The sequence below is a fragment of the Panthera uncia genome (assembly GCF_023721935.1).
Source record: "Panthera uncia isolate 11264 chromosome C1 unlocalized genomic scaffold, Puncia_PCG_1.0 HiC_scaffold_4, whole genome shotgun sequence".
NCBI lineage: Eukaryota > Metazoa > Chordata > Mammalia > Carnivora > Felidae > Panthera > Panthera uncia.
The window spans coordinates 47,723,828-47,749,583 of NW_026057585.1; the positions used below are offsets into that span (position 1 = coordinate 47,723,828).

A 25,756-nucleotide genomic window follows, 5' to 3' on the forward strand; every position below is an offset into this window, starting at 1 on the left:
GCTTAACCGACGGAGCCACCCAGGTGCCCCTCCCTTTTAAAACATTTAAATCAACATTAGTTTCTTAGTTGATGAAGTTTATTGATTGACTAAACTCTACCCCTGAAACCATTACTACACTGCATGTTAACTGTTAGTGCCCACTGGTATAGTATTTTTTTTTCCCTTTACATGTACAAACATGTCTGATCAGGCTGCATACTGCCACATTAGTTGAAACAGATAGCAATGAGTGTTATCTTTGATACTGCTCTGTGGCATTCATTATTTGTGTAAGTGGAATGTTTCCAAAAAGATTGCCTGCAAAGGCCAGTGCCCTGATTTTTCACTCTATTTATGTACATAAATACAGCCATAGGAAAAAAAAATAACTCTGAACCCATTTTGTGGCCTCTGCTATGATGAATATTGATGACTTTGATGCAGTTTTGGGAAATCTCATTAAGTAATGTGTCATTCATCTTTTCAACAAATTCATTTTATCTGAGACTTCAAAGAATACTTTGGCATTGATGACAGAATTTGGTAAGGAATCAAACTATTTGTATTCTAAATGTTAGAGTAATAACTTCCTACTGTTTGGTAAAACCATCATGTACTTATCAAAGATCCATATCATGGCATTATCTATTTTATAACTCTGCTGCAAGATTTAAAGTATGTCCAGTTTCTTTTCTTTTTTTTTTTTTTTTTTAGTTTACTTATTCATTTTGATAGAGGCAGAGAGTGCAAGCAGAGGGGGGAATGTAGAGAGAGGAGAGGGAGAGAGAATCCCATGTAGGCTCTGTACTGTTAGCACGGAGCCCCACATGGGTTCGGACTCAATGAAACTTGGTTGAAATCAAGAGTTGGACTCTTAACTGACTGAGCCACCTGGGTGCCCCAAGTATGTTTAGCTTCTTGTAATATTTGGTTGAGTGATAAATGTGGGACAAACTATCATGTAATACATTCAAAACAAGCGAAACAACCTATATACCTAAGGTTATAGCAAGACCATTTTGCCCAAGGAAGGAAAATGCCTCAGTAACTCTTTTTCAACAAGGTTGTATATATTAGTATTTTTGCTGCTGCTGTCAAGTTAACACAAACTTAGTGGCTTAAAATATCACAATTTTATTATCTTACAGCTCTGTAGGTTAGAAGTCCAAAACAGGTCTTAATGGGGCTAAGACAAAGGTTTTGGCACAACTGCATTATTTTCTGGAATATCTAGGGGAGAAGCTGTTTCCTTGCCTTTTCCAGCTTCTAGTAAATGAACACATTTCTTGGCACATTGTCCCGTTTTCCATCCTCAAAGTCAGCAATTGTTCATCTCTCTGACCATTTATCTATGTTCATAATGTCCCTCTGACTACAGCCAAGGAAGATTCTCTCACCTACATGATTAGACTGGGCCCACCTGGATCCAGGATAATCTCCTTACCTCAAGGTCCAGAATTTAAACTCACCTGCAAAGTCCCTTTGCCATGTAATGTAACATATTTACAGGTTCTAGGAATTAGGATGTGGCTATCTTTAGGGGGCCATTTTTTTTTTCTGCCTTCCCCATAGTGTAAGAAGTGAGTAAGAGCATAGCTCTAGAGTTAGCCTATGTTTACCATTCATTAATTGGTGACTTTGGGCAAGTTAATTAACTTTTGTATACTTAACTTTTCCTCATCAGTAAAATGGGCATGGTAATGGCACATACCTCATAGTTATTAGATTGAGTAAATACATGCAAACATACTTAGAATAGTGCATGGCACTCAGTGTAGCATCAATAAATGTTATTATAATTATTGAAAGTCTGAAATCTGAGCTACAATCCGAGGTCTTTATAGCCAGTAAAACCCATATTGAGAGTTTCTGAGTCTCCAATTGTATTAGATTGATTGTCTGAAAATTCTTCTTTACCCTCAATTGGGAGTATATTAAAAGGCCAACATTTGTTATCTTTCTCTTGAATGCCCATCAGATAAAAGGATTTGCATCTCCTGTTTAGAGAAGAGGACAGGAAGAGAGCTGGGAAGTCTCTGCTATCTCATCTGTGGTTTCCTAGTGGTGGCTCTCAGTGATAATGGCTCCAATTATTGTTCACTCTCAGTAGTGGACATGGGTGCCAACTAGAGGGCTTTCTGATGGTTCTTAGTAACTTTCAGGTGCTACTTCCTTTCATAGCTCCAAGTCAGGAGTGTTAGCTCTTTGTAGTAATAGCTGTTAGGGTCTAGTTACTGGCTTATGGCATTTCTGAGAGTGTTGTTCTAATGTCTAATATCTCCTGACCAGCATAATGACTTTCCCCTCTAGACAGCATCTCACAACAGAGCCACAAAATATGTGCTGCAGCCCTTTCTGAAGAATATATGTTTGCTTTCCTCAGACACCAATATCTGGGTGTGCTTGAGTCAGACACAGCCTCCCTGGACTCATGCATCACAGAGGGACCCGCACAAGTTTGAACCAGAGCTAATCTAGAGAGGGCTGGCCAGATGCTACTAATAGGTGAACCTGTTGCCATTTCATTTTTCTTCCCCATTTTTTAAAAAATCACTCTTTGTGCAAGTCATAAATCATTTTTTTTCTAAAAGTACCCAGACTGGGTTTTTAAAAAAGTTTTACTTTTCACAAGTAATTTTGAAAAGTCACGAGTATGGGAAGTTCTTCATGGAGTTAAAATCAGACCTTGTCTCACTGGTTACCTAGTCTATATACCTCTGGACATAAACTTTAATAGACTCAGAAAGTTAGTCTACAAGGTGAACATTGAACGTTCTAACTTTAGAAGAGAAAAGAACTTTATATGGCTTTTTAATGATGAAGGTGAATGACTGTGACAGTCTCAGCGATTGTAAATGTAGACCCCAAAATAGAACTTGTCTTAAGGGAACTGTAACTTCAATTTATGAAATATGTTTTTCTTTAAAATTCTGAAAAATCTTGGCTCTAGCTGACAGTAAGAAATTGGTTTCTAGGAAGGCCATATCTCAAATAAAAATTGCATACTATTAACATTACAATTCAGAACACCTTGGTTAAATATTATAGAATATACTATTTTATGCTCTCATATACTTAAGATACTTCAAAAAGTATTTTTGGAGGAAAAAGTGACTCAGAGCAAACACAGCTATAGATTCAATAGCTTTTAAAGTTTTTTTGTTTTTTTGTTTTTTTTTTGCAAAAAAAGGGCAAATAATTTTTTTTTCATGGGTTGGGCCAAGTTAATATGAAGCTGGGATGTGGCTCATAGAAACAGCATTACACATATAAAATAGACTAAATTTAACCCCTGTGATTAGTGGAAGACGTGCCACATCAAGGATAAAGGTATTATTATCAATAGTTTTCCTCAGTATGAATCAGGAGTGTGATCATAAAATATTTTAAGACTAACTGCTGAGTATCAAATCTTTGGCTTTGAACAATTTGCTACCTTAACAACTGAGGAATCTATATGTACCAAGACAAGAAATGTATACCATGGTCATTAGAAACTGAAGGAGAGTGGGAAGGGTGAGAGGAAGAAAAAGAGGCATTAGCAGCTGAATATGATGCTTTAGTGTATGAATGAACTTAAGTCAACAAAACAGTGAAATATAAAATCCATAAAAGATAAACAGAAATCATTGTTTAGAAGCCTAGAAAACTTGAGCCTCAAAAAAACAGAGATATAAATATGCTACAACTGACCAAAGTCCACTAAAAATTTCACGAAAATATTCTGCACAGATGTTTAAAGGAACACCAAACTCCTTTTCACAAGTTTTTAAATAAACATTAAAAAGGAAATCACTCGCCTTCATTTGTAAAAAAATTACTAATAATTCATTGGAGCAACACAGAGACAGGTAAAACCCATAGAAATTAACTACATGATTACAGACATCCTGGTGGCACTATAATGGAGAGGAAGAACTACACATTGTTTGCTCTTTAGACTTGTATCCTTCTTTGAGGTCATTTTAAGGGTTTGTTTAGCAGCCAAAAATTTTTTAAAAATCTGTATTATATATACTAAATATACATAAATACCACTATAGATGGTATATAAATATATATTCTAAATATATATGTTTAGTAGCCAAATAACATATATATATATATATACACATAATATACATAGCTATTTATATTATAGCCATATATATATATATTTTTCAAGATACTGCTTTTCCGATTTGCTAAAAGCATCCAAAATAACTTATTTATTCCCCATTATTTGAGATTCCTTAAGAAATGACAAATTAACTACTAGAATCTTTTTATGGTTTGATGCTGATCATCATGAAGTATTCTTTTCTGAATATATGGGTTAAAATTATATTTGGCTTTAATTACCTTATAATTATAATTTTACTCTTTAAAAATTTTTTTTTTAGTTTTTATTTTTGAGAGAGACAGTGTGTGAGCAGGGGAGGGACAGAGAGAGAGGGAGACACAGAATCCGAAGCAGGTTCCAAGGCTCTGAGCTGTCAGCACAGAGCCTGACGTGGGGCTCGAACTCACGAGCTGTGAGATCATGACCTGAGCCAAACTTGGTCGCCCAACTGACTGAGCCACCCAAGCACCCCTAATTTTCCATTTATTAATTGTTCCAGTATTCCAATTATTAACTAACAGTGAAACATCTCTGGGCCTCTGTCCATGGTGACTGAAATTACCTTTGCTTCCTGCTCATTTCTTGGTGAAATTCCTGAGCTTAAAAAAGGTTTCTCTCATTTGATTTTCATATTTTCTCTTAAAGACAAATCATGACACTCCTTCACACACTGTCTTTTCAGATTTTTGCCTCTTTGGAAAAAATAAAAACATGTTTTCATTTCTTTTATTTTATGAATTCTTTAAAGTCTATATTTAATAAACCACCTCAACTGCTACTGAATATTTGGGTTGCTGAGCTTCCTACAGTTTACTGATTCTGTCAGGACCTCTCGTGGCTTCTATTTCCAGCTTCCTATATGGCATAAAATAGTAGAAACTATTAAAAATAGGAGTAGGTTACTGTAGGTGCCTGTGGATTCTTCTTTGAAGCAATTCCTAAAATAGTATCGGTAATCAGCTTTCTGATTATCATCACTGCAGACTTCCTCAAAGCCCCTTCGATGGTATAATTTTTGACACTATCTGTCCATTTCAAAATAATGAAGTGAAAAGTGAAGAATTCAGTGAAAACTTTTTCTGTCATTTATGCTAAAATAACATTTTTTAAGTGAAAAATTATTTTGTAAGCTATATTCAGTCAAACTATGATTCTGTTAGACTTAATTTGGCTTTATATAATGGCTAACACATCGTTGTATAGTTAGACCTTGCTAGAAGTGTTGTTCAGAGATGGCAGTGAACTCAGGAGGTCAAAAAGGCCAGTGGTAAATGTCTGGAAGGCATACAGTTGTAAATTCCTGACACACTGACTGATGAAGTGGCCAAGGCTGTGCATTGGCAGTATAGCGTGGAGTGACAAGGAAGGTTTTTGTTTTTGTTTTTGTTTTTCTTGTCTCTCTATATTGCTATATTATTTGAAATTATATATGTTAATGTTTTCATTTGTTATCTGTGTAACTTTTTAGAAAGGGTACGTTAAAGAAAAAGGGCTTTGCAGTTTCACACATTTGAAACCAAGAATGTATTATGTTTTGTTTATTTTATTTTATTTTATTTTTTGGGGGGAGAGCACATGCAAGGGATGGGCAGAGAGAGGAGGACAGAGGTTCCAAAGCAGGCTCTGCAGTGACAGGCTGATATCAGCAAGCCTGATGTGGGGCTTGAACTCACAAACCGCAAGATCATGACCTGAACCAAAGTCGGACGCTTAACCGACCGAGCCACTCAGGTGCCCCTTTATATGCAGTTTAATATTTATGTAGTAAATATAAATCACATGCTATGTGGAGTTCTAGACAAATGTGTTTGCTATTCTTGATTTTTATATCTGTGAAGAATACATGACAAGAAATAGACATATGGCATGTACCTTTTTCATAGGCCAAGAACGTATCTTTTGAATCTTTTTGTTTACCAATTACCCAATGCCATGAATCTAAGCAAACCTGGAAAATTATTCTTGTGCATTTTCTAACTTGCCACTGCCCAGTGTGCCTCTGAGTATTATTATTCCTGAGTAAAGGTATCAAGTAAATGCTTTGATTCTGCTCATATAATACATCTTCTCTTAATATTTATCATATAAAAACTTTCCTTTGATGTAGTGCTCATCTCCACACAAAGAAAAACTCCCATTGTTTTTCTTTTTTTTCTTTTTTTTTTTTAAATGTTATCTTTACCACATTGAACTTTACCATTTTTTTTTCAACTTTTTTATTTTTATTTTTGGGACAGAGAGAGACAGAGCATGAACGGGGGAGGGGCAGAGAGAGAGGGAGACACAGAATCGGAAACAGGCTCCAGGCTCCCAGCCATCAACCCAGAGCCTGACGCGGGGCTCGAACTCACGGACCGCGAGATCGTGACCTGGCTGAAGTCGGACGCCTAACCGACTGCGCCACCCAGGCGCCCCTCCCATTGTTTTTCTAGGTGTTGAAGGAAGAGTGTAAAGTTGAGTCCTGTTGCAGGCTGTTTTGGCATCTGGAGTCAATCTTTTAGAAGTGACGTAGGATAGAATATAATAACTTATTCTGAAATTCCAGAACATTTATTTAGGGTTTCTTGGCAATTATATTTCACATTTGCCATGTTTACAATATTTTTCTTGGGCTTGGGACTTCACCTGTACTGTAGACAAATTAAGGCATTTTTAAATTTTTTATTTTTTCATTTCTGTGTCTACATACAGATTGCCCAAATCCGTGGAAATATGGGTGGACTCTATGGCATCAATTGAATGTGGGTATTATGATAAAATGGTGGAGAATAAGTGATTCTTTGGTCCCAGTGCCCCAGTATGTGTATTTCCTGATATCAAGTATTTTGAGGATATCCATAATATAGCTTTCATTTTGATACTATGACTAGATGATTGTTCGTGGGACTGTTCAGTACTATACTTTTAGAATATATAGAAAAAGTGACTAAGAGTTTTCTTTAATATCTTTAAACTTTAGGAGCTTAATCCTTCCTCCTTAAATAAGGCAAGGAGGGATATCAGTCTCTGAATGATGAACTATGTGAACGCATCATTTAAAATTCACTCATCTACAGAGTCTTGGGCTGACTTACGAAGTCACTACAACAATACAGTATCAGTCATCCATTAATCCAGTCTCTTCTTTCTAACAACATCCAGTGGAAACTGTATTGGTCAATTATTTGAATTTTGCAATCATGAGTTATTATCCCATGTACATTTAAAAATAGGCAGAGATTATTGTGGTTTGTTCCACTGGCAGAATCACCACTCTAATGATACCTTAGTGCAAAAGTTATATAATTGCTTAGCAATCCACTGTGTACAGTCTGCTTCTAATTATCTAGGTTCAATGGAGAATACATGCTGACTTCCAAGGACTTGTTGAAGCAAATATCTAGACTTGACTAATTAAAGGATTTTGTAATACTTTCAATATTAGAATATCATATTAGTCTCAACTCTACAGGGTATAAATTTGTCATGTGGCTCTTCTGCTAAGTGGCATTTGCAGAGTGTGGCATGCATCATAGTGCTTATTAAGAGAAAAGGATTTGGAGTCAGATCAATTTGTGTTCAAATCTTGTCTGCCACATATTACCTAAATGACCTTGGACAAGTTAATTAACCCCTCTGGGCCTCAGCAAAATGACAGATAATAATACTCAACTAACACAAGTTGTTAGGAAGATCAGATAAGTGCATGTACATAAAGAGCCTAACAGAGTGACCAGCACATTGTAGATACTCAATTAAAGGCTATTATTCTTATTCCTTTTATTATTATCATCAGATTTGTTAGATCAAAATCTTTCATCTCTCTGCAGCATATGGCTATCCTGACAGCAATGTTTCTCTATGATAAGAGACCAGATCATGGCTTCCATCCACTTACTGGGAGGACAGAGGCAAGCATTATATAGGGCCATTTTCATCTGTTTTTCTCTTTCCAAGTATGTAAAAGCAGTTTTCACCTGGCAGTGAGCCCAAAATAATGAACTCCATGATAAGTCAATTGGTCTGTTCAGTTATTAAACCTTGTTCTGACAATGACACAAGCTGTAGGACTAACGGTACTCCATCCATTTAGCCCCAGGAGACTATATTTGATTAGGACTACCTTGTGCTCTTTGAGAGGAGTTAAGTTTATAAGACCAGGTGCTGTCTGAAGCTCTCAAAGTCCAGTACAAAATAGTCCCCATATCTGGATTAATCCTGAATTCCCCCTAAAGCCTCAGTTAGCTTTTGGAATGTCTTAAGTATTTTCTGCATAAACTCATGCAACCCCAGAATTTAAATTGGAACTTCTACCAGACTGAACAACACAGTTCACTCTTGCCCTATTCTCATATTTCCAGCGTTTTGGGATGATTACTTCACACTTCATGCTTTCCTTATCTGGCTATATATAGGCAATCCGTTTGGATCCTGTCTCACAATGGACCTTGATATTTGGCTGAAACAGTGGTTCCCATTAATCATAATGAAGAGAGTGGAACAAATCTACTGGCTACTTTATACAGAAAGTTCTCAATGCCTTGAAGACATCCAGGCATCTTGGATATTTAGAATTTTGAGTGTCATTACAAAACAGTCATACATTCATTCATCAACAGTAAGTAAAATAATACAGTGTGCTTTGGAGAATATTTCTTTTTTTAATAATTATTTTATTTTATTATTATTATTATTATTTATTATTTTTAACATTTATTCATCTTTGAGAGACAGAGAGAGACAGAGCGTGAGTGAGGCACAGAGAGAGAGGGAGACACAGAATCTGAAGCAGGCTCCAGGCTCTGAGCTGTCAGCACAGAGCCCGATGCGGGGCTTGAATTCACTGATTGCAAGATCATGACCGGAGCCGAAGTCAGACGCTCAACTGAGCCACCCAAGTGCCCCTGGAGAATATTTCTAATCCATGAGTTGTTTATTGAAAGTGAATATATATCATATTAAAGTTTAAGCTTTTGCTTAACTTTGACTAGGACTCCTTACAAAGCATCCACCCTGACTCAGGTAGTATCTGTTGAATTTAAGCATCTGTTTAATTTGGTTCTCCTCACCCTCAGCTGTAAATTAGCCACCTGATGAAAAAACAGTCTGTTTTTCAGCAGTGAAGAGAGGAGTATTTTTAAAGTTCATTTTCATTTTCTTACTGTTTGGCATTTTTAGTTTAGTTTAAGTTTAGTTTAGTTTAGTATAGTTTAGTTTAATTTAGGCATTGGGTTCTACTCTAAATTTTATGCAACCACTATAAGAATGGGACATGGGGCTAAAGAGATGCAACTGAATTTCCAAGAGATTAATCCCTTTCCTTGTGAGTGAATTAAATTCTTGCAATAATTGTCAGAGCCAATATCTTAGATCCTCTGGACACTTCTAACTAAATATCCACCATATGTTTGGTGTGACATCAAAAGTGGTCAATAAATTAAGAGCAGTCTTGACAGTCTTCTGCAGATTTGGAAGTTTTAATTACTCCCACCAATTTTGCAATAATCGAGATTCACTTTTCAGATTGTGAAGTGTTTTAGAGAGGAATCAGTGAATAAAAGTGCTTTTTAGGGGAAATCTTTCAGTGGACACAGTATCAATTCAAGCTTTATATCCGTTGTATTTAACCACAAGAGCACATTATAATGTCATAGAAATAGTTCAGTCTCACTAGAGACATCAAAATGTCATAAATGTGAAATTAAATTAATAGTTATAAAGCGTTCATATTTGTCACAGTGGAAGAATTACAGGAATAATTTTAAAGTCTCACATTTACTGTCTCTTTCACTTGAAAATCACAGCAGAAAATCAACAGCATTCAGACCTCTTGATTACTTAGCAATCTGTTCATCCTTAATTTAAAAACATTTATTACCCTGTACCTTCCAAAAATATAATAAAAAATGTACATGCTCTTGAGAAAGGAGTGAAAAACATGTCTTTTGGATTTTAACTGTCTTAAGAATGATAAGATTATTAACTTCTCATCGGAAGAATTTAGGGAGAAGATGTGAAACCAGAGGCAAAGAGAAGGGTTAAGATGAATAAAACATAATGATTTGAGTCTTTTAAAAATACCACCATATGTTTCTGATAACTGTGAACTTTCATAATTTTTTTGTCTTAAGATATATTGATAATTTATCAAAATTAAATAAACACTTGGTCCTGCTAAACCATGAGTATTTTAATTCTATATCAGTGGTTATCCTCAACATCATTTCAAAGTAGAAAGGCAGTAGTTAATGATGCACAGACATTTCTAACTGGCATTCCCCTAATTACATAGGGCTGCCTCATATACATTACTTATATATGAATAGCTGCTCCAACCAGTTGACCAAAGGAACGCTTATCTATAGCCACTGGGGAATTGTTTGTAGTCCCTTCCATCTTAATATGTTGGCTGTGAATAATTCTACCTTATAGTCTACCTCTTCCTCTCTTCTTCTCCAGAAAGGAAACAAAGAAGGGCACAAACAATATTTGAAAACAAGAAGATGGAAGAAGTAGAGGAAATTAAGAGATAAAATCCTGTTTCAGGCTATAGAAATCTCCAGAGCAGGGGCATCCATGGTTTTTCAGAAGCAGGTTTTATGATCAGAAATTGATGTATGGTTTTTTTTTTTTTTAAATAATAGTGATAAGTGGAAAGAATCTGTCCCAGGTTGTGACTCAGAGGTAAACCGAGACCTTGTGGAAGTTTCATTCATATCTAATTTCTGTCTGTTTTCATCATCCCAAAGTTTTAAGCCACTTAAATGCAATTAAATTTGATGAGGTCAAAAGCAAATAGTTTCAATTATCATTAATTATAATATAATTATAATTACTGATTGATTCAAAGTTGAGAGCATTAAACTCTGATGCCAGCAGGGTAGCTCAGGGTAACTTTTCCAAAATAAAAAAAAAATCAGGTGGTCCAGGTCCACAATGGGATCATACAGGCCAGATATGAATTTGGACAGCATGTTCGGTGTTCAGCATTGAGGTAGTGGTGAACTTTTACTCATGGTGTGACAAACAGGGCTAAGCATAAGAGGAGGCCCTGATTTTTCTGCCATGGCTAACTTTAATTTTCCCACAGAATATTTATTTTCGGTGGTCTTTCAGTCCATACTTCTATTAGTGAAATACATTATGACCATGATAACTTAAAGAGATTTCAGTCAGCTGGCCCTGGCCATGAAGCATTATTTAATCATTCTGTTACTATGAGAAAACATTTTCCCAAATAAGTGATCTACAAGTAAACTTTTGGAAACAACTTGTTATAAACTGCCTGTATAGTTTTCTTTGAAAATATATACAAATGTAAGCAAAACAAAACACAAAAAACCAAAAAATCTTTTCTTTCAAAGAGAATGCTTAATTTTCTCCCTATTCTTAGGATTTGTCAAGCATTGCAGTGAATTCTGTTTCCCTTGTGCTGAAAAAGTGTGTAATTGGATTAATAATTAGCTAGTTTATTAAAGCCCAGTAGGTTTTTTCTGACTTTTTTTTTCTTTGGTAGAAGACAGTGTTTTCCTAATTAAAACTGTCAATAAGAAATTCACTTCTTACCTTGTCAGAAGGTTTAAATGGATTTCCTTGTCCACTAATTCCACCACTGATACTAAATCCAAGGCCAGGATTCTTTTCTATTCTCACACAAAACTATGTAAAAAAGATATAAAAAAAAGTGATCAACTATATATCAAGGCTAAATATCTTCAAGTAACTGCATCACAGTAGAGAGATTCACATTTCACATAAGTTGTCAGGGTTAGCCTATATTAACTTAGTACAGAAAAGACAAACTATTTAGTGTTCCTATAGGCATAAGTTATCATTGAAACTAGCTTGAAATTACCTGGTAAAGCAGATATTAGTAAGAATTTACTCATTACTATGTGTAGGAATACATTTTGACAAACAGTTTTTAAAAATTAAGATTTATATCTTAATATCTCAATTAATTATCTCAATAATTATCTCAATATCTCAATTAATATCTCAATAACAAGATTGTGCATTATTTCAATTACCTACTTTATTTTATTTTTTTATTTTTTTTTTTTTAATTTTTTTTTCAACGTTTTTATTTATTTTTGGGACAGAGAGAGACAGAGCATGAACGGGGGAGGGGCAGAGAGAGAGAGGGAGACACAGAATCGGAAACAGGCTCCAGGCTCCGAGCCATCAGCCCAGAGCCTGACGCGGGGCTCGAACTCACGGACCGCGAGATCGTGACCTGGCTGAAGTCGGACGCTTAACCGACTGCGCCACCCAGGCGCCCCAACAATTACCTACTTTAAATCCACATATATTCTGATCAGTTTAGAAGGGACTGTATGAGTAAGTGAAGGAAAATTTGCAAGTGTACATTTGGGGAAAATATGGTTATTTAATTAAGTTGCCACTGCTTTCCAGAGTAGTTCAATTCATCTCCCTGGTAGATGGTTCTATTGTTTAGAAATATAGGGCTTTTATTTTGAAAAAGAGTAGAACTTTTGACCATAGTCTGAGTGTATGTGGAACAGAGGAAGAATGAAATGCTCAGTAATAAATATTTTGGGTTTGTCACCAGCTCCTGGAGGGACAGTTAGAGCCCTTGGAAGACAGAGGACACTGGAAAAGAAAGAGGTCAAGGATATGGAGAAACAGTGATAGGAAATAATCGATGAGTATTTAGGAACGTGAAGGATAATCTTCTAGTATTCTGTGCTTTATTATCTTCCTAAGCCCAAATGAAAGTCTGTTAAACACAAGAGCCTTGTGCTTTGAGACCTATGGGGAAAAGATGGCACCAGGAATAGGTCCAAATCATGCTAAGATGTTAGCTATTGTAATAGTGTATGCAAAATGTAGATCAAGAATCCAGGAAAATCATTGCCATGAATGACCTAGAGGAATTATAGCAAACCTAGGAATTCTTGATGATTCTGAGCTAGGATATGTATGAGGACCATGGTTAAAAAGCTAATTTTTCATGAAAAGTGGGATGGGGTGACCCTACGTGATTGAAAGACTTGGGACCCCAGAGGTAGCATACACTTTGGTTACATAAAGAAAGAAAGAGAGAAAAAACCCCACACTTTTATTATAACTTCTAAGCACAGAACAAGTGCTGGAACTAGGTGAACCAAGTGTTACTAGAGATTGGGAGGCAAAAGATTAATAAGGAATTAAGAAGAAAACCTAAAGAAATACATTAGCATATATTTTGTATTTATATAAATATATACTGGGAAAGTTCCTAAAGATGATTGGAAATGTTTGCTTTCTTAAGTAGCTTACTATTTTCCCTAGCAATCCTGCTTAGTTAGCCCGTTGATTTGCTTATGTACAAATGCACATGCCCAAATGCTCTCTATATTTTTATTTTCAAGGTATCTTTAATCTCTACCTCTTAGATAGATCAAGGCAAACTTGAGTACTGTGCCTGGCTTAATTAGCATATATTATGAGTTGCCGGGAACTGGATTAATTAGGTTTGGCTGTTTAATGAGACTACCCTTAATTTACTATCATATTTCATAATAATAAAATAATGTTAAACTATTACAGAGTTCACTTGCAACACAAGGGCAAAGAACTATCCACTAATGCGATTTTTATGGTAGAGTCTTTAATGAATAGTTTCTAAATTATGGGTAACTGCAATTACCATAAGTACTTTCCCATATTTTTATTTTAAAGATATGTTTAATTATAACTTTTCCTCTAATTGAGCTAGATTTGTTAAAACTAGTTATCATAGGGTATTAGCAACTACAGTTTATAATAGCTTTGTATTTATATGGCTCACCATCTGTGGATATGAACATACAATAGCTTGATGTAGCTTGAAGGAATATTTTTGCTTTATTCAATATACCGGTTTACCTTGTAGTCCTTTTTTGTTATTAGTGGTTAATTAGAAAATAGGAAGAAAGAAACTAATATAATTTAAACATTTTATCTTTGTGTTTTCCCGTATATCTGTGCATTTCCAATTAAATTATTTGAGATTTGGGCTACAGCTCTCTCATGTGAACATTTTATATTGTACAATGAACTATGTGGAAGGTATATACACTTTTGGCTTTCCCCAGGCCACTATAAAACCTGAAAGGAAACATATGCAACACATTTTATTTACAAGTAAATTGCTGAGAGTACTTTCCAGTTGTTCTCTTTCAATGTACCAACTGTATCTATTTTATATTATTGTCAATCTGGAAGGCACTAAAAATCTAAGGGAAACAAATTTCATATGTGCCAACTGTATGAAGAACTGCCTCAATAAATTTTTTAATAATAGAAATAATAAAGATGACACTGTGGTTTTATAAATGTGACAAACAGCCATAAATTTTGATCTGAAGCTAGACTGCCCTTGGGCATGCTGTGGTATGGCTAATAGGTTGTGTTGTGACTGTTGTGTCCCATAAAGCATGTCAGAGAGAGTATCATCTCAAATATAAGGAGTTCCACCTGCCTGGTAACAGGGTCATAAAATGTAAGACGAGACGATACCTCACAGCCAAGAAGCAGTCTGAAACGAAAGAGGATTATCAAAGCGGAAACGTGGTTTTCTAGCAAAAGGTCGGAACTAAGAGGCTAATAAATAGCTTATTTAATGAAAATAGCATTTTAATTTTCTATTAATATATTGATATCAATGAATGAAATTTCTGGCTGAAAATATAAACATCAGCCTGGAAGTCAAGGGTGTATTTGCTTCTTTTAGAGGCTGCTTCCATCACTTGATGCATCTGGGTCTCTGTCAATCTTGCTCTAATTAAAATACCGGGTCTTAATTTAGAGATGTCTATGATAAAATGAATTGTTAGTGTGGCAGTGAGGCCCTGTGAGGTCATAGTCTATAATCTCTAGAAGGTAGTAATCTGATTTGGCCTTGCAATGCTCTACAACCTAGTGCCAAGAACAAAGGAAATGGTAGCACTTGTGTATACACGTGACATAAAAACAACACGTGTGTGTGTGTGTGTGTGTGTGTGTTTGCGTGTGTGTGTGTGTGTTGGGAGGTGTCATTCAGGTTTAGGGAGTTGCATTACAGAAGGATATTTGGTGATGTTGTAATGAACCGGTTTACTATGATATGTTCTAATTACCATTGTCTTTCCTAGCAGTATGTATAAAAGCTTTCAATGGATACCTATTGCTTTTGCTGCTCAAGATCCATTCATCCTAATTCTGGTAGCTATAACCTTAATTTCTCTTTGAATAATCACCCACTTTCCTATTCTCAGCCTATATGCTTTGGACGGATCATGTTATGTAGGCCTAAAACAAAGCGCCACATCCCCTAGAAATATGATGTGTGACAAAAGATACTTTCAAATATGCATTGTCAAAAGTATATAATGGTTCCTTCTTAAAACATGTGATCAGCTATTAGTAAGTATGCTAGTTATTCAAAGGAATGCTCCAATTAATAAATTACCTGCTTGGTAAAACCATTATAGCTTTGAAAATAAAAATTGTAGAAATCATGATTCATGCCTTTATTCCACAAATAGTTATTGATTTCCTACCACGTGCCAGGTATCTTGTCAGACAGAAGAAATATCCTTACCCTCATGGAACTTACATTCTAGTGGGGAAGACAGATAGTAAGCATGTAAACAATAAACAATTTTGGATAGTGAGATGAGCTGTGAGAAAAATAAAGCAGGGAAGGTAGTAGAGAGTGATGGAACAGGAGTGTGGAGCTATTTTAAGTAGAACAGCCAAGAAATTACATTTCAAATGCTCAAGTGACATTTTAGCAGAAGTATGAATAATGTAAAAGATGAAGCAACAAACAAAAAGAAAAATGGCAAAACTGCCAGCCTCCAACTCAGTTATTTTAAATGCCCTAAAGACAGATGGGTATTTATAAAGTCAAGAAACAACAAGATGGCACAAGGATAAAATTGGGAGTCCAGAAACAAAACCTACTATTTATGGTCAGCTGATTTTCAACAAAAGGTCCAAGGTGATTCAGTGAGAAAAGAATAGTATTTTCAAAAAATGGCACAGAGACAATGTACCATTATCCCATACAATGGGCTATCCACGTACAAAATAATGATTTTTACCCTTACCTCACACCACATGCAAAAATTAACTCAAACTAAATCAGAGACTAAAATGTCAGAGCTAAAACTATAAAACTCTAAGAGTAAATCTCCATGATCTTCAATTAGGCAATGATTTCTTAGATATGAAGCCAAATGTGATAAAAGATATGATTGACTTTATAAAAATTAAAAACTTTGGTGCTCCAAAGGAGACCACCAAGAAAATGAAAAGACAGCCCACAGAATGGGAGAAAATATTTGCAAATCATATATATGATTAGGGTCTTATATCCAGATTATATGGACAACCCTTACAGTTCAAGAATTGAAAGAGCCAAATAACCTAATTAAAAATGGCCAAAGAATTTTAATAGACATTTATTCAGAGAAGACATATGAATGGCTAATAAATGCATGAAAAGACACTCGACATCATTAGTCATTAAGGAAATGTATATTGAAATCATAATGACATACTATTTCATAGTGTAGCTATAATAAAAAGATAGATATATCTATATTTTTTATTTTATATATAATAACCTTCATATATAATATATCATATATGTAATAAATATATATATAAATATAATAAATATTAGTGAGAAAGTGGAGAAATTAGAATACTCATTCATTGCTGGTGGGAATGTAGTTTGTGGTAGCCACTATACACAAGAGTTTGGAAACTTAGTTTAGAAACTTCTCAAAATGACAATTACCATTTTGTGAAACTGAGCAATTTTATTCCTAAGTAACTGCCCCCCCCCCCAAAATGAAAACATACATCCACACACAGACTTAGAAATGAATGTTCTTAGCAATATTATTCATAACAGCCCCAAAGTGAAAATAATCTAAATGTCCATGAACTGATGGATAAATAATTTTTGGTGTATCCATGTAATGGAATATCATTTGGCAATACAAAAAGGGATGAATTAGTAATGCATTCTACACTTAGCACATTATGCTAATTGAAATTAGTCAGTCACAAAACTCCCACATATTGTATGATCTCACTTACATTAAATACCCAGGGTAGGGAAATGTATAGAGACACAAAGTAGATGAGTGATTGTCTAGGGCTGGGAGGAAATGAAGGGGAGGCCGTATGGAAAGTGACTGTTAATGGGTACAAAGTTTCTTTTTGGAATGATGAAAATGTTTAAAAATTACATTATAGTGATGGTTGCACAATTTTATAAATATACGAAACCCACTGACTTGTACACTTGAAACAGGTGAACTTCAAGGTGTGTAAATTATATCAATAAAGCTGTAACAACAACAGGTTCAGCATGACTAGAGAAAGAATAGTGGAAGGAAAGCGAAAGAGACTGGCAGGGGCCAGGATATATATAATTCCAGAAATTTCAAAGCCACTAGGGCTTTTTAAGCAGAAGTGTGACATGATATGATTTATATAATGACATGATCTGATATTACGTGATACATAATATATTAATATACTATATATAATTATATACTGTAATAATTATATAATATGTGATAATTATATAATATAATCAAATATATAAATGTTAATATTCAAGAATAGTTAAATTTTTTATTCTTCTATGTTCATACCTTTTTTTGTTGTGAATTAGAGATGTAAGTCCAACTCAAAGTGCTAATTAAATCTTTTGAAAAGACATACTAAATAAAGATTAATGAGTAAAGTCCTCTGATGTACCATTTTCTAGATCTTCCAGAAAAAAGTAGCCGACTCTGTGTGTATCTAAGAAATAGAAACTCAAATGCTTAACTCACTAAAATTTAAATAAAAATAAAAAAAGAAACTCAAATGCTTTTTTGTCTGTAAATAAATTATAAAGGTCATTCACTTCATTTCGTTCACTTGAGGAAAGAAACCAAGGAAATCAAACATATATTTAGTGGAACACTGACAGAGGCCTTCTGTTCCTACTGCAGTGTTTACTGAACTCTACTTTGTAGAATTTGTGGTGTTGAGTTGCACATTATTTGTTTCAAACTGTGGATTATAACTTCAGAGTTGCAGTATTATTTTGGTTACTGAAGAATAAAATTCTAGAGGAAAAATATAAATAGGAATACTTTAAGTGGAATAGAATGAGGTATGGGATGTCCCTGAAACAAACTGAGTAAATAACATATATTAAAACCATTTTAATACCTATTTTCTAACCATCTTCATCAAATTATTACCTTTTAATTTAAAAATCCATAATTTAAATAAAATTTTCCAAGTTATTGTTCTTATATCAAACACTCAGAATAATGTTTTCTTCACTTGGCCTCAAAAGATGAAAGGCTCACCCTTATGAGCTCTTTAGGCAGCTGACCAGAGCATCTAAAGAAATGTCTGAAATATTATCTTTTCACCAACTGTTTCATGTACTCCACATATTATTAAATATTAAAAAAAGTAATTTCTTCCAAGGTAGACTGGGGTGGTTTTGGAATTTGTTTTGTTTCTTTTCCCTTGAATATGAGGGATGCAGATCACTTTGTATAACTCACAGAAGTTAATTCTAATGTAATTCGAAGGTAGTAAGTTCTCTTTCAGGGACAAACTTTAGTTTGAATGTATACTCATGGGAACTGGCAAGAGACATCTATGGAACTCCTGTCATCCTTGTATGTTAGGTTGATTAGCGGGTGTGTCCTCTTGTCTGGGGCAGACATGGACTCGGGGATTTATTTTTCCATAGTTTACTGTTTCCATGTGGGCTTGCTCTTGATCTCTGTGTTTGGCTATAGTGCAGCAGGCTGCAGCATATAATGTGTTTGACTCAAGAAACTGGATTTTAATACCAGCTTAGTTTCTAAATGGTTGTGTGACCACAGGCAAGACGTTAACTTCTCTGAATCTTACTTTTCTAGTTAATAAAACAGAAAATGCTCTACCTCTATCAGATCATTATTAATTGGATTAAATAAGTTAATACATGAAAGGGTTTTGAGATGTTTGAAGCATCATGTTGATGTTTTTCTTTTCCTATTTCTGCTTTGATATCTGTATGTTCCACATATATATAAATATACTTTGCCTTGGATTATACATTTGCAAAAAAGAAAAACCAAGTTAATGTTAGTTCCTTTTAAAAATATTCAGCAAATTATTGACAATGTATGTATCAAATTAGTGACAATAATGTAATTACCCAGCAGTAAATTGTTGAGTTATACAATATCTAAAGTATTGGCTCTTAGCCTTGGCCACGCAACAGAATTCATTTGGGGAGTTTCAAAATTTCCCATTAACCAGGTCACATCTAGACTAATGAAATTAGTTTCTTTGGGAAGGAGGCCAAGGTGTCAGTTTTAAAGCTCCTGAACAGATTCTAATGTACAGCTGAGGTTGAGAACAACCAATATACAGTATTGTACGGTACAGGGGATGGTAAGGCTAGGATCCTCACTAGGATTGGGAAACAAAGGGAAGAGCTGAGACTCTTCCACTGCTTAATGTAACTCTGACTCAAATCCTCTATTATGTTTGTCAATAGTCAAGATGGCTTATGCATTGAAATCTCTTTTCTAAGTCAAATCCCCTGAAAATGAACTTCAAGTAATATGCACATGGTTTTGTGTTGTAAATAATTTGTTAAAAAGAACATCCATTATTAGAAATCAGATTTATAGTCTATAGAAATTAATAGACTTGAATCTGGGTAGCACTTTATGGTTTAAAATTTACTTCCATATATTTTATTTAATTTAATCCTAGAGTTGAAAACAGACTTGATTTTCAACACCCCTGAAAAATAAATATGTAAATATAAGTGCATTAAATTAGAATTGTTGGACATTTTACCCTGTTTTGTTGTGGCAGGTGGTTTGAAAGTTAAGATGTTTCATCATTGAGGAGGAACGTCAAAGTTTACTAAGTGCTTTTCTATGGTTAAACAAGGTTAAGAATTCTGGCCAGGTAAAAAATGACATTCATTTTAATTCATTCAATGTCCTCAGTGGTGGCATTTATTATATATGCTTATTGCTATATGGAATTTATTCTAATAAGATTAGAAATGCATTAGTTCTTTAGGTCACATTAAGGGATGCAGAGCTATGTTTTTGTTAATAATAAAACTTTCCATTTATTCAGTACTTTTTGATTTTCAAAGCATTGGAAGTGCTCATGTGAGTTCAAGTCAACACTCCATCTGCATAAGGCAGTTCTGTAAGTCTGAACTATAGCTGAAGCAGATTTAATTAATATTATTTGACAGAAGAGGACACTGAGGCCACAGCGGGCAAGTGTCTGAGGTCATGTGGTTAATTGAATTGGGACACAGAACTTCGGTTTTGAGTCAGACAAACCTAGGTTAAAATTCCAACTTGACCAATTATACCTTTGACGAGTTACTTATTTTCTCCGTGCCTTGGTTTCTTCATTTACAACAAAGAAGAAAAGTTATTGTGACGATTAGATAAAACATTATGTGTAAGCAGGACCCGCTATATACTTAGTGGTGCAAAATGACAATATGAGTCTCCTTGTTCAATGATTATTACTAATGACACAATGGCAACAGCAGAGCATTAAACCAAGTGTGAGGTACTTCTAAGTGCAAGACTTTGTGTAACTGCACTGGTCACACACCCCTGAAGCCCTGCCTGTGTTTAAGATACATAATATAGGGGCACCTGGGTGGCTCCATCGGCTCAGCATCTGACTTTGGCTCAGGTCATGATCTCACGGTTTATGAGGTCGAGCCCCGCGTCAGCTGTCTGCTGTCAGTGCAGAGCCTGCTTTGAATCTTCTGTCTTCCTCTCTCTCTCTGCCCTTCCCCTGTTTATTCTCTCTCTCCAAAATAAACATTAAACAATATACATAGTATATACGACATATATACTATACAGTAGTACCTCCTTATCTGCAGTTTTGCTTTTCATGGTTTCATTTATCCGTAGTGAACTGTGGTCTGGAATCAGATGATCCTCCTTCTGACTAATCCTCAGCAGGTTGATAATAGCTTAACACTATGTCACAATGTCTACATCATTCACCTCACTTCATCTCATCATGTGGGCCTTGTATCATCTCACATCATCACGAGAAGAGTGAGTACAATATAAGGTATTTTGAGAGAGACAGAGGCCACATTAACATAGCTTTTATTACAGTTTATTGTTATAATTATTCTATTTTATTATTAGTCATTATTGTTAATCTCTTACTGTGCTTAATATATAAATTAAAATTTATCATAGATTTGTATGTATGGGAAAAACAGCATATATAGGGCTTGATATTATCCATGGTTTCTGGCATTCACTGTAGGAATATATCCCATATGAATAAGGGGGAGGGCTAATGTATATAGTATATTTAGCATAGCAGACACTCAATGTATGGTAACTGTTGTCACTTCTTTTCCTATTTTCACTCAGATTTCTTTTCCTTAAATTAAAAAATTTGTATTCATTGTAATTGGATTTTTTTTCAACTATAGCATTGCAATAAGTGATTTAAAAATTTTTTTAAAAATTTTTTTAGAGAGAGAGCAGGAGCAGGGAGAGGGGCAGAGGGGGAGAGAGAGAGAGAGAGAGAGAGAGAGAGAGAGAGAGAGAGAGAGAATCTTAAGCAGGCTTCATGCTCAGTGTGGAGTCCAAGGCGGAGCCTCTCCCATGACCCTGGGATCAAGACCTGATCCAATATCAAGAGTTGAATGCTCAACAATTTGAGCCACTCAGGTGCCCCACCCCTTTTTTATTTTTATTTTTTAAAATGATTAGTTTTTTTTAAATGTAAAATCTCCAAACTTTAATAGAAATTATGGTGCTTCATCATGCTGTGTAGTCTCTCTATACTATGTTTATAATGTCTCCTTGCACTTAAAAATTATGAATGATTTAGGTTTTTTCCATACTGTACAGATCTTCCTCAACTTACAAGGGATTATATCCAAATACATCCATCATAAGTTGAAAATATTATAAGTCATAAAATGCATTTAATACACTTAACCTACTGAACATCATAGCTTAGCCTAGCCTGCCTACTTTATATGTGCTCAGAACACTTACACTAGCCAACAGCTGGGCAAAACCATCTATTAAAAAGCTTATTTTATAATAAAGTATTGAATATTTCATGAAATTTATTGAATACCCTACTAAAAAAGAGAACAGAGCAGTTGCACAGGTACAGGATGGTTATAAGTGCATCAGTGTTTACCCTTGTGATGCTGTGACTGACTGGGGACTGCAGCTCACTGCCACTGCCCAGCCTCAGGGGACAGTACTGTCCTGCATATTGCTGGTCCAGGAATAGATCACAGTTCAAAATTTAAAGTACAGTTTTTACTGAATGAGTATTGCTTTTACACCATCATAAAGTTGAAAAATCGTTAAGTCAATCTATTGTAAGCTGGGAGATGTCTGTACTTGGCCAAACTAACATTGTTGTCATCACTTAAGAAAACTCTGTTATTATCTTTATGGCTTTTTAATTGCACCACTAGAAATGCGTTATTAAAATAGAGTGTCTTGATTTATATGACTGAAACCCACATTAGAAATTTTCAGTTACTTCCTTGATCTTTGCATTTCAATCACTACTCTATAGTTTTCATGTGAAACTATATAGCTTTAAAATATTTTAAATATTTTTCTCACTTTTTTTCCCTTGTTAAATATGGGATAAAAGTTGTTAAAGCATGCGCGCGCGCGCACACACACACACACACACACACACACATTGGAGAGGTCTGAGTTTTCAAAGGAATTATAACCCAGAAAAGTAAAAAATACATGTAATATTTTCATTATGAGAATGATATACATAACCTTTTTCAGCCTTTTTGTCTCTCTCTCTTTTTGGTTTTATTTTGCTTTGATTTTCTGTTTGTAGATTAGGGAGGTTGGGACTGATATCATGAAGTGCCCTCCAATATTTTAATTCTTAAAATGTATTTCTACCTCTTCTATTTCCTATTTCTGTACTCTCAGTGCCAGGCTAACTATGTGTGTATGTGTGTGTAGAATTGTATCATTTGATTCTTACAAAAATCTTTGGAACGTTGTTTATGGGTGGTAGTGTTCTCATTTTATAAGGAGGAAAACAGAACCTCAGAAAGAGTTAATGACTTGGCCAGGGTCACACAACTAATAAGCATTAACATGAGACTCAACTCCAAATTCTGAGACCCACCCCTAGTATTCGCTTTCCTGAATGCTATGGGGTTAGGTGAAGAGGTGGAGAAGTTAGGGGGAAAAAAAGAGATGAAAGAAAACAGTGTAGTAGTTGGTGATGTGCTGGAAAATGTTTACAAGCTGGCTGAGGGTAAGGGATAGCCTGATTTGTAGTGTTTATTAATTTCCCTGGTGTAATTATGCCCATAGTTTCATCCTATGGTGTGATGTCACTGAAGGAGGAGTTGGGAAGTAACGATCCAGTATGAATCTAGCATACCACCGGTGGTAGAAAAAATGTTACAGTGAATTGTGAAAAAAAGTTTTGAGAATATAGCTCAGGGGAATGGGGAGCATAGTTTGGGGACTAGTGCTCATTATTTAAAGACTCCTTAGGCTTCTCATGGTCAATCCAAAGTTTAATCTCAGCATTCCAAACCATTTCAGTCTGAAACCAATGCAGAAAAAATTGGGAAGCTGAGAGGAATTTGCTTAAGTCCCTTTCTTAACAAAGCCATTGAATGTTTCAGTTTTTACCTCTCAGTTTGAAAGGCACCTGGATCAAAACATTTGCAAGCAACTACAAATACCTTCTCTAAAAGAATCATGATGTTTTAAATTTAATTAGTATATAATTGTAGAATTTAGTAAACCTCTCATTGGTCAAACTATACAATTTATGTATTTTTGAGAAATATGGTAAAAAAGTCTTTAAAATTACAGTGGTCACTAAACCTATTATTCAAAGTAGGTAAAAAAGGGCATTGATCTCAGTGAATTTTTAAATGTGCTGATTCTAGGTGAAAAAAGATCATGTAGCTGCTAATAGAAATAACTAAATCAGAGAACTGGGTTAGGTTATGATATTTGTGGGAGAGGAAATATGAATAAGTTTTAACCTTCTAGGTGCCTGTAAATAAGGCATAATTTAAAACTTTATCAATGTTTAAGAATCTCTGGAGAATTAAAAACATCATATCATAACCTGATTAAAGGCACCTTTCTGGTTTATTTACCTTATTACCTTAAATCCAACACTTGACCTAGATCAAGGCAGGATAGGAAGAAAATTGTCTTTAAAAAAAAGCCAATGATTCTGAGAATGATTAAGACATAATCTCAGCTTCAAGAAGGATTTTAAGAAATAGAGGCAATGTCTAGAGCAGCTGGGATCCAAATCATGAGTGGCTATTAACAGTGTAAAAGAAAAAACTGGAGAACGAAGGTAATGTCTGAGATGTTCAGAAAATAAGGTAGGGTAATGTGTGAAGCTTAGAGTAGGCAGTAATAAAATGAAATCCTTATATACCATATTAAGGAGTTGGTGAAGTCAGTAGGAGCTTTGCCAAGTTATCTGAAGAATGAAATAAAAGAAATTAATTTTATGGGAGTATTAAGATCTTAATGTCTTGCTTTCTAAGTGTAATATAATTTAATAGATAAGATCCTATTCAGTTTTCTGGTTCTAAGGAAGAAAAACAGATTCTGTAATGGAAAAGTAAATCCTAATTTTAGATACGTCAAAGGAGAAGCAATTTTTGTGCTACTTGGTATTTGTCAGTAGTTTTTGGAGCATTTCAGAAATGTTTCCGTTCAAACTGATCTTTATCATTTTCTTCAGAGTAAAGCTTTATCTTTGTCTTATTCAACAATCAGAAGGGACTTTCAAAAAAGGTTCCCACTGTCCCACAGTTTCACACTGTCAGTTTCACCAGAGGCCTTGGTAAATACACTTAATCCCCTGACTCTAATATTCAAAAGCTGTGCAATAGAGCTAAATTGGAGTTGAAATTGAGTAGATGGTGTAGGATAAACAAGAAAAACTTCCAGTTCATCAGTTTTTCCTTATGTGAAAAGGAAATTTTATCAACAATCAATTTTTATGTGTTGTAGTGTTTAACCACTGAAAATAATGAGAAAACCCCTACAAAGAATGCTCCACTCCATTCAACATGGTGACAGCATTAATTTGTCCCAGACTACATAAATGAGAGAAGGTAAACTATGGATTCATTGGACTGCCCTGAACATTCCCTGAAACTTCATCAATTATAAAAACTCTTCTCACCTGCTCTGGATATCCATCCATACTCCTTTGCCCTTTAGTTTGAATTAAGCACCGTCCAGGCTGAGGTCCCCGGGTGGCCTGTGAAGAGGGGATCTGAATAGGCAATGGTGACTGAAATTGCTGGATGGTCACTTTGTTTATATTTCCCTCATATGGCTGCTGCTCCCGGCTCCGATGCTGAAGGCTTTGGGACCCCATCAAAGTCTGGATGTGGCTTCCTGCCTGTGGAGAAGATAATTTGTCAGACGAAGATTCATGGTGTTGAAAGGATGTGATTAAAGTAGAAAACACGTACAGAATACCTCTCTGGTAAAGTGGCATCATTTGGGCTCTCAGCCACTGCTGGAAAGGATAATGAAAAAACAGTAAGGGTCTGCCTACTGTGGTTTGTGAAAATGTTAATATTGGAGCAAGGTTGCAATAAATACATTCACAGTCATTTAATGTCTT

The 25,756-nt window shown here is 35.0% G+C and overlaps 1 protein-coding gene across 2 annotated transcripts in view; it reads right to left on the reverse strand.

The window, feature by feature from the left end:
• Positions 1-25,756, reverse strand: part of LRRC7 (leucine rich repeat containing 7) — a 454,713-nt gene that overhangs the window by 19,031 nt on the left and 409,926 nt on the right. For both annotated transcript variants that reach the window (XM_049617014.1, XM_049617013.1), the window contains 2 exons: positions 25,307-25,528; positions 11,630-11,722 (listed from right to left, as the gene is read on the reverse strand). In XM_049617014.1, coding sequence (XP_049472971.1) covers positions 11,630-11,722; positions 25,307-25,528 — 315 coding nt within the window. The remainder of the gene's footprint in view (positions 1-11,629; positions 11,723-25,306; positions 25,529-25,756) is intronic.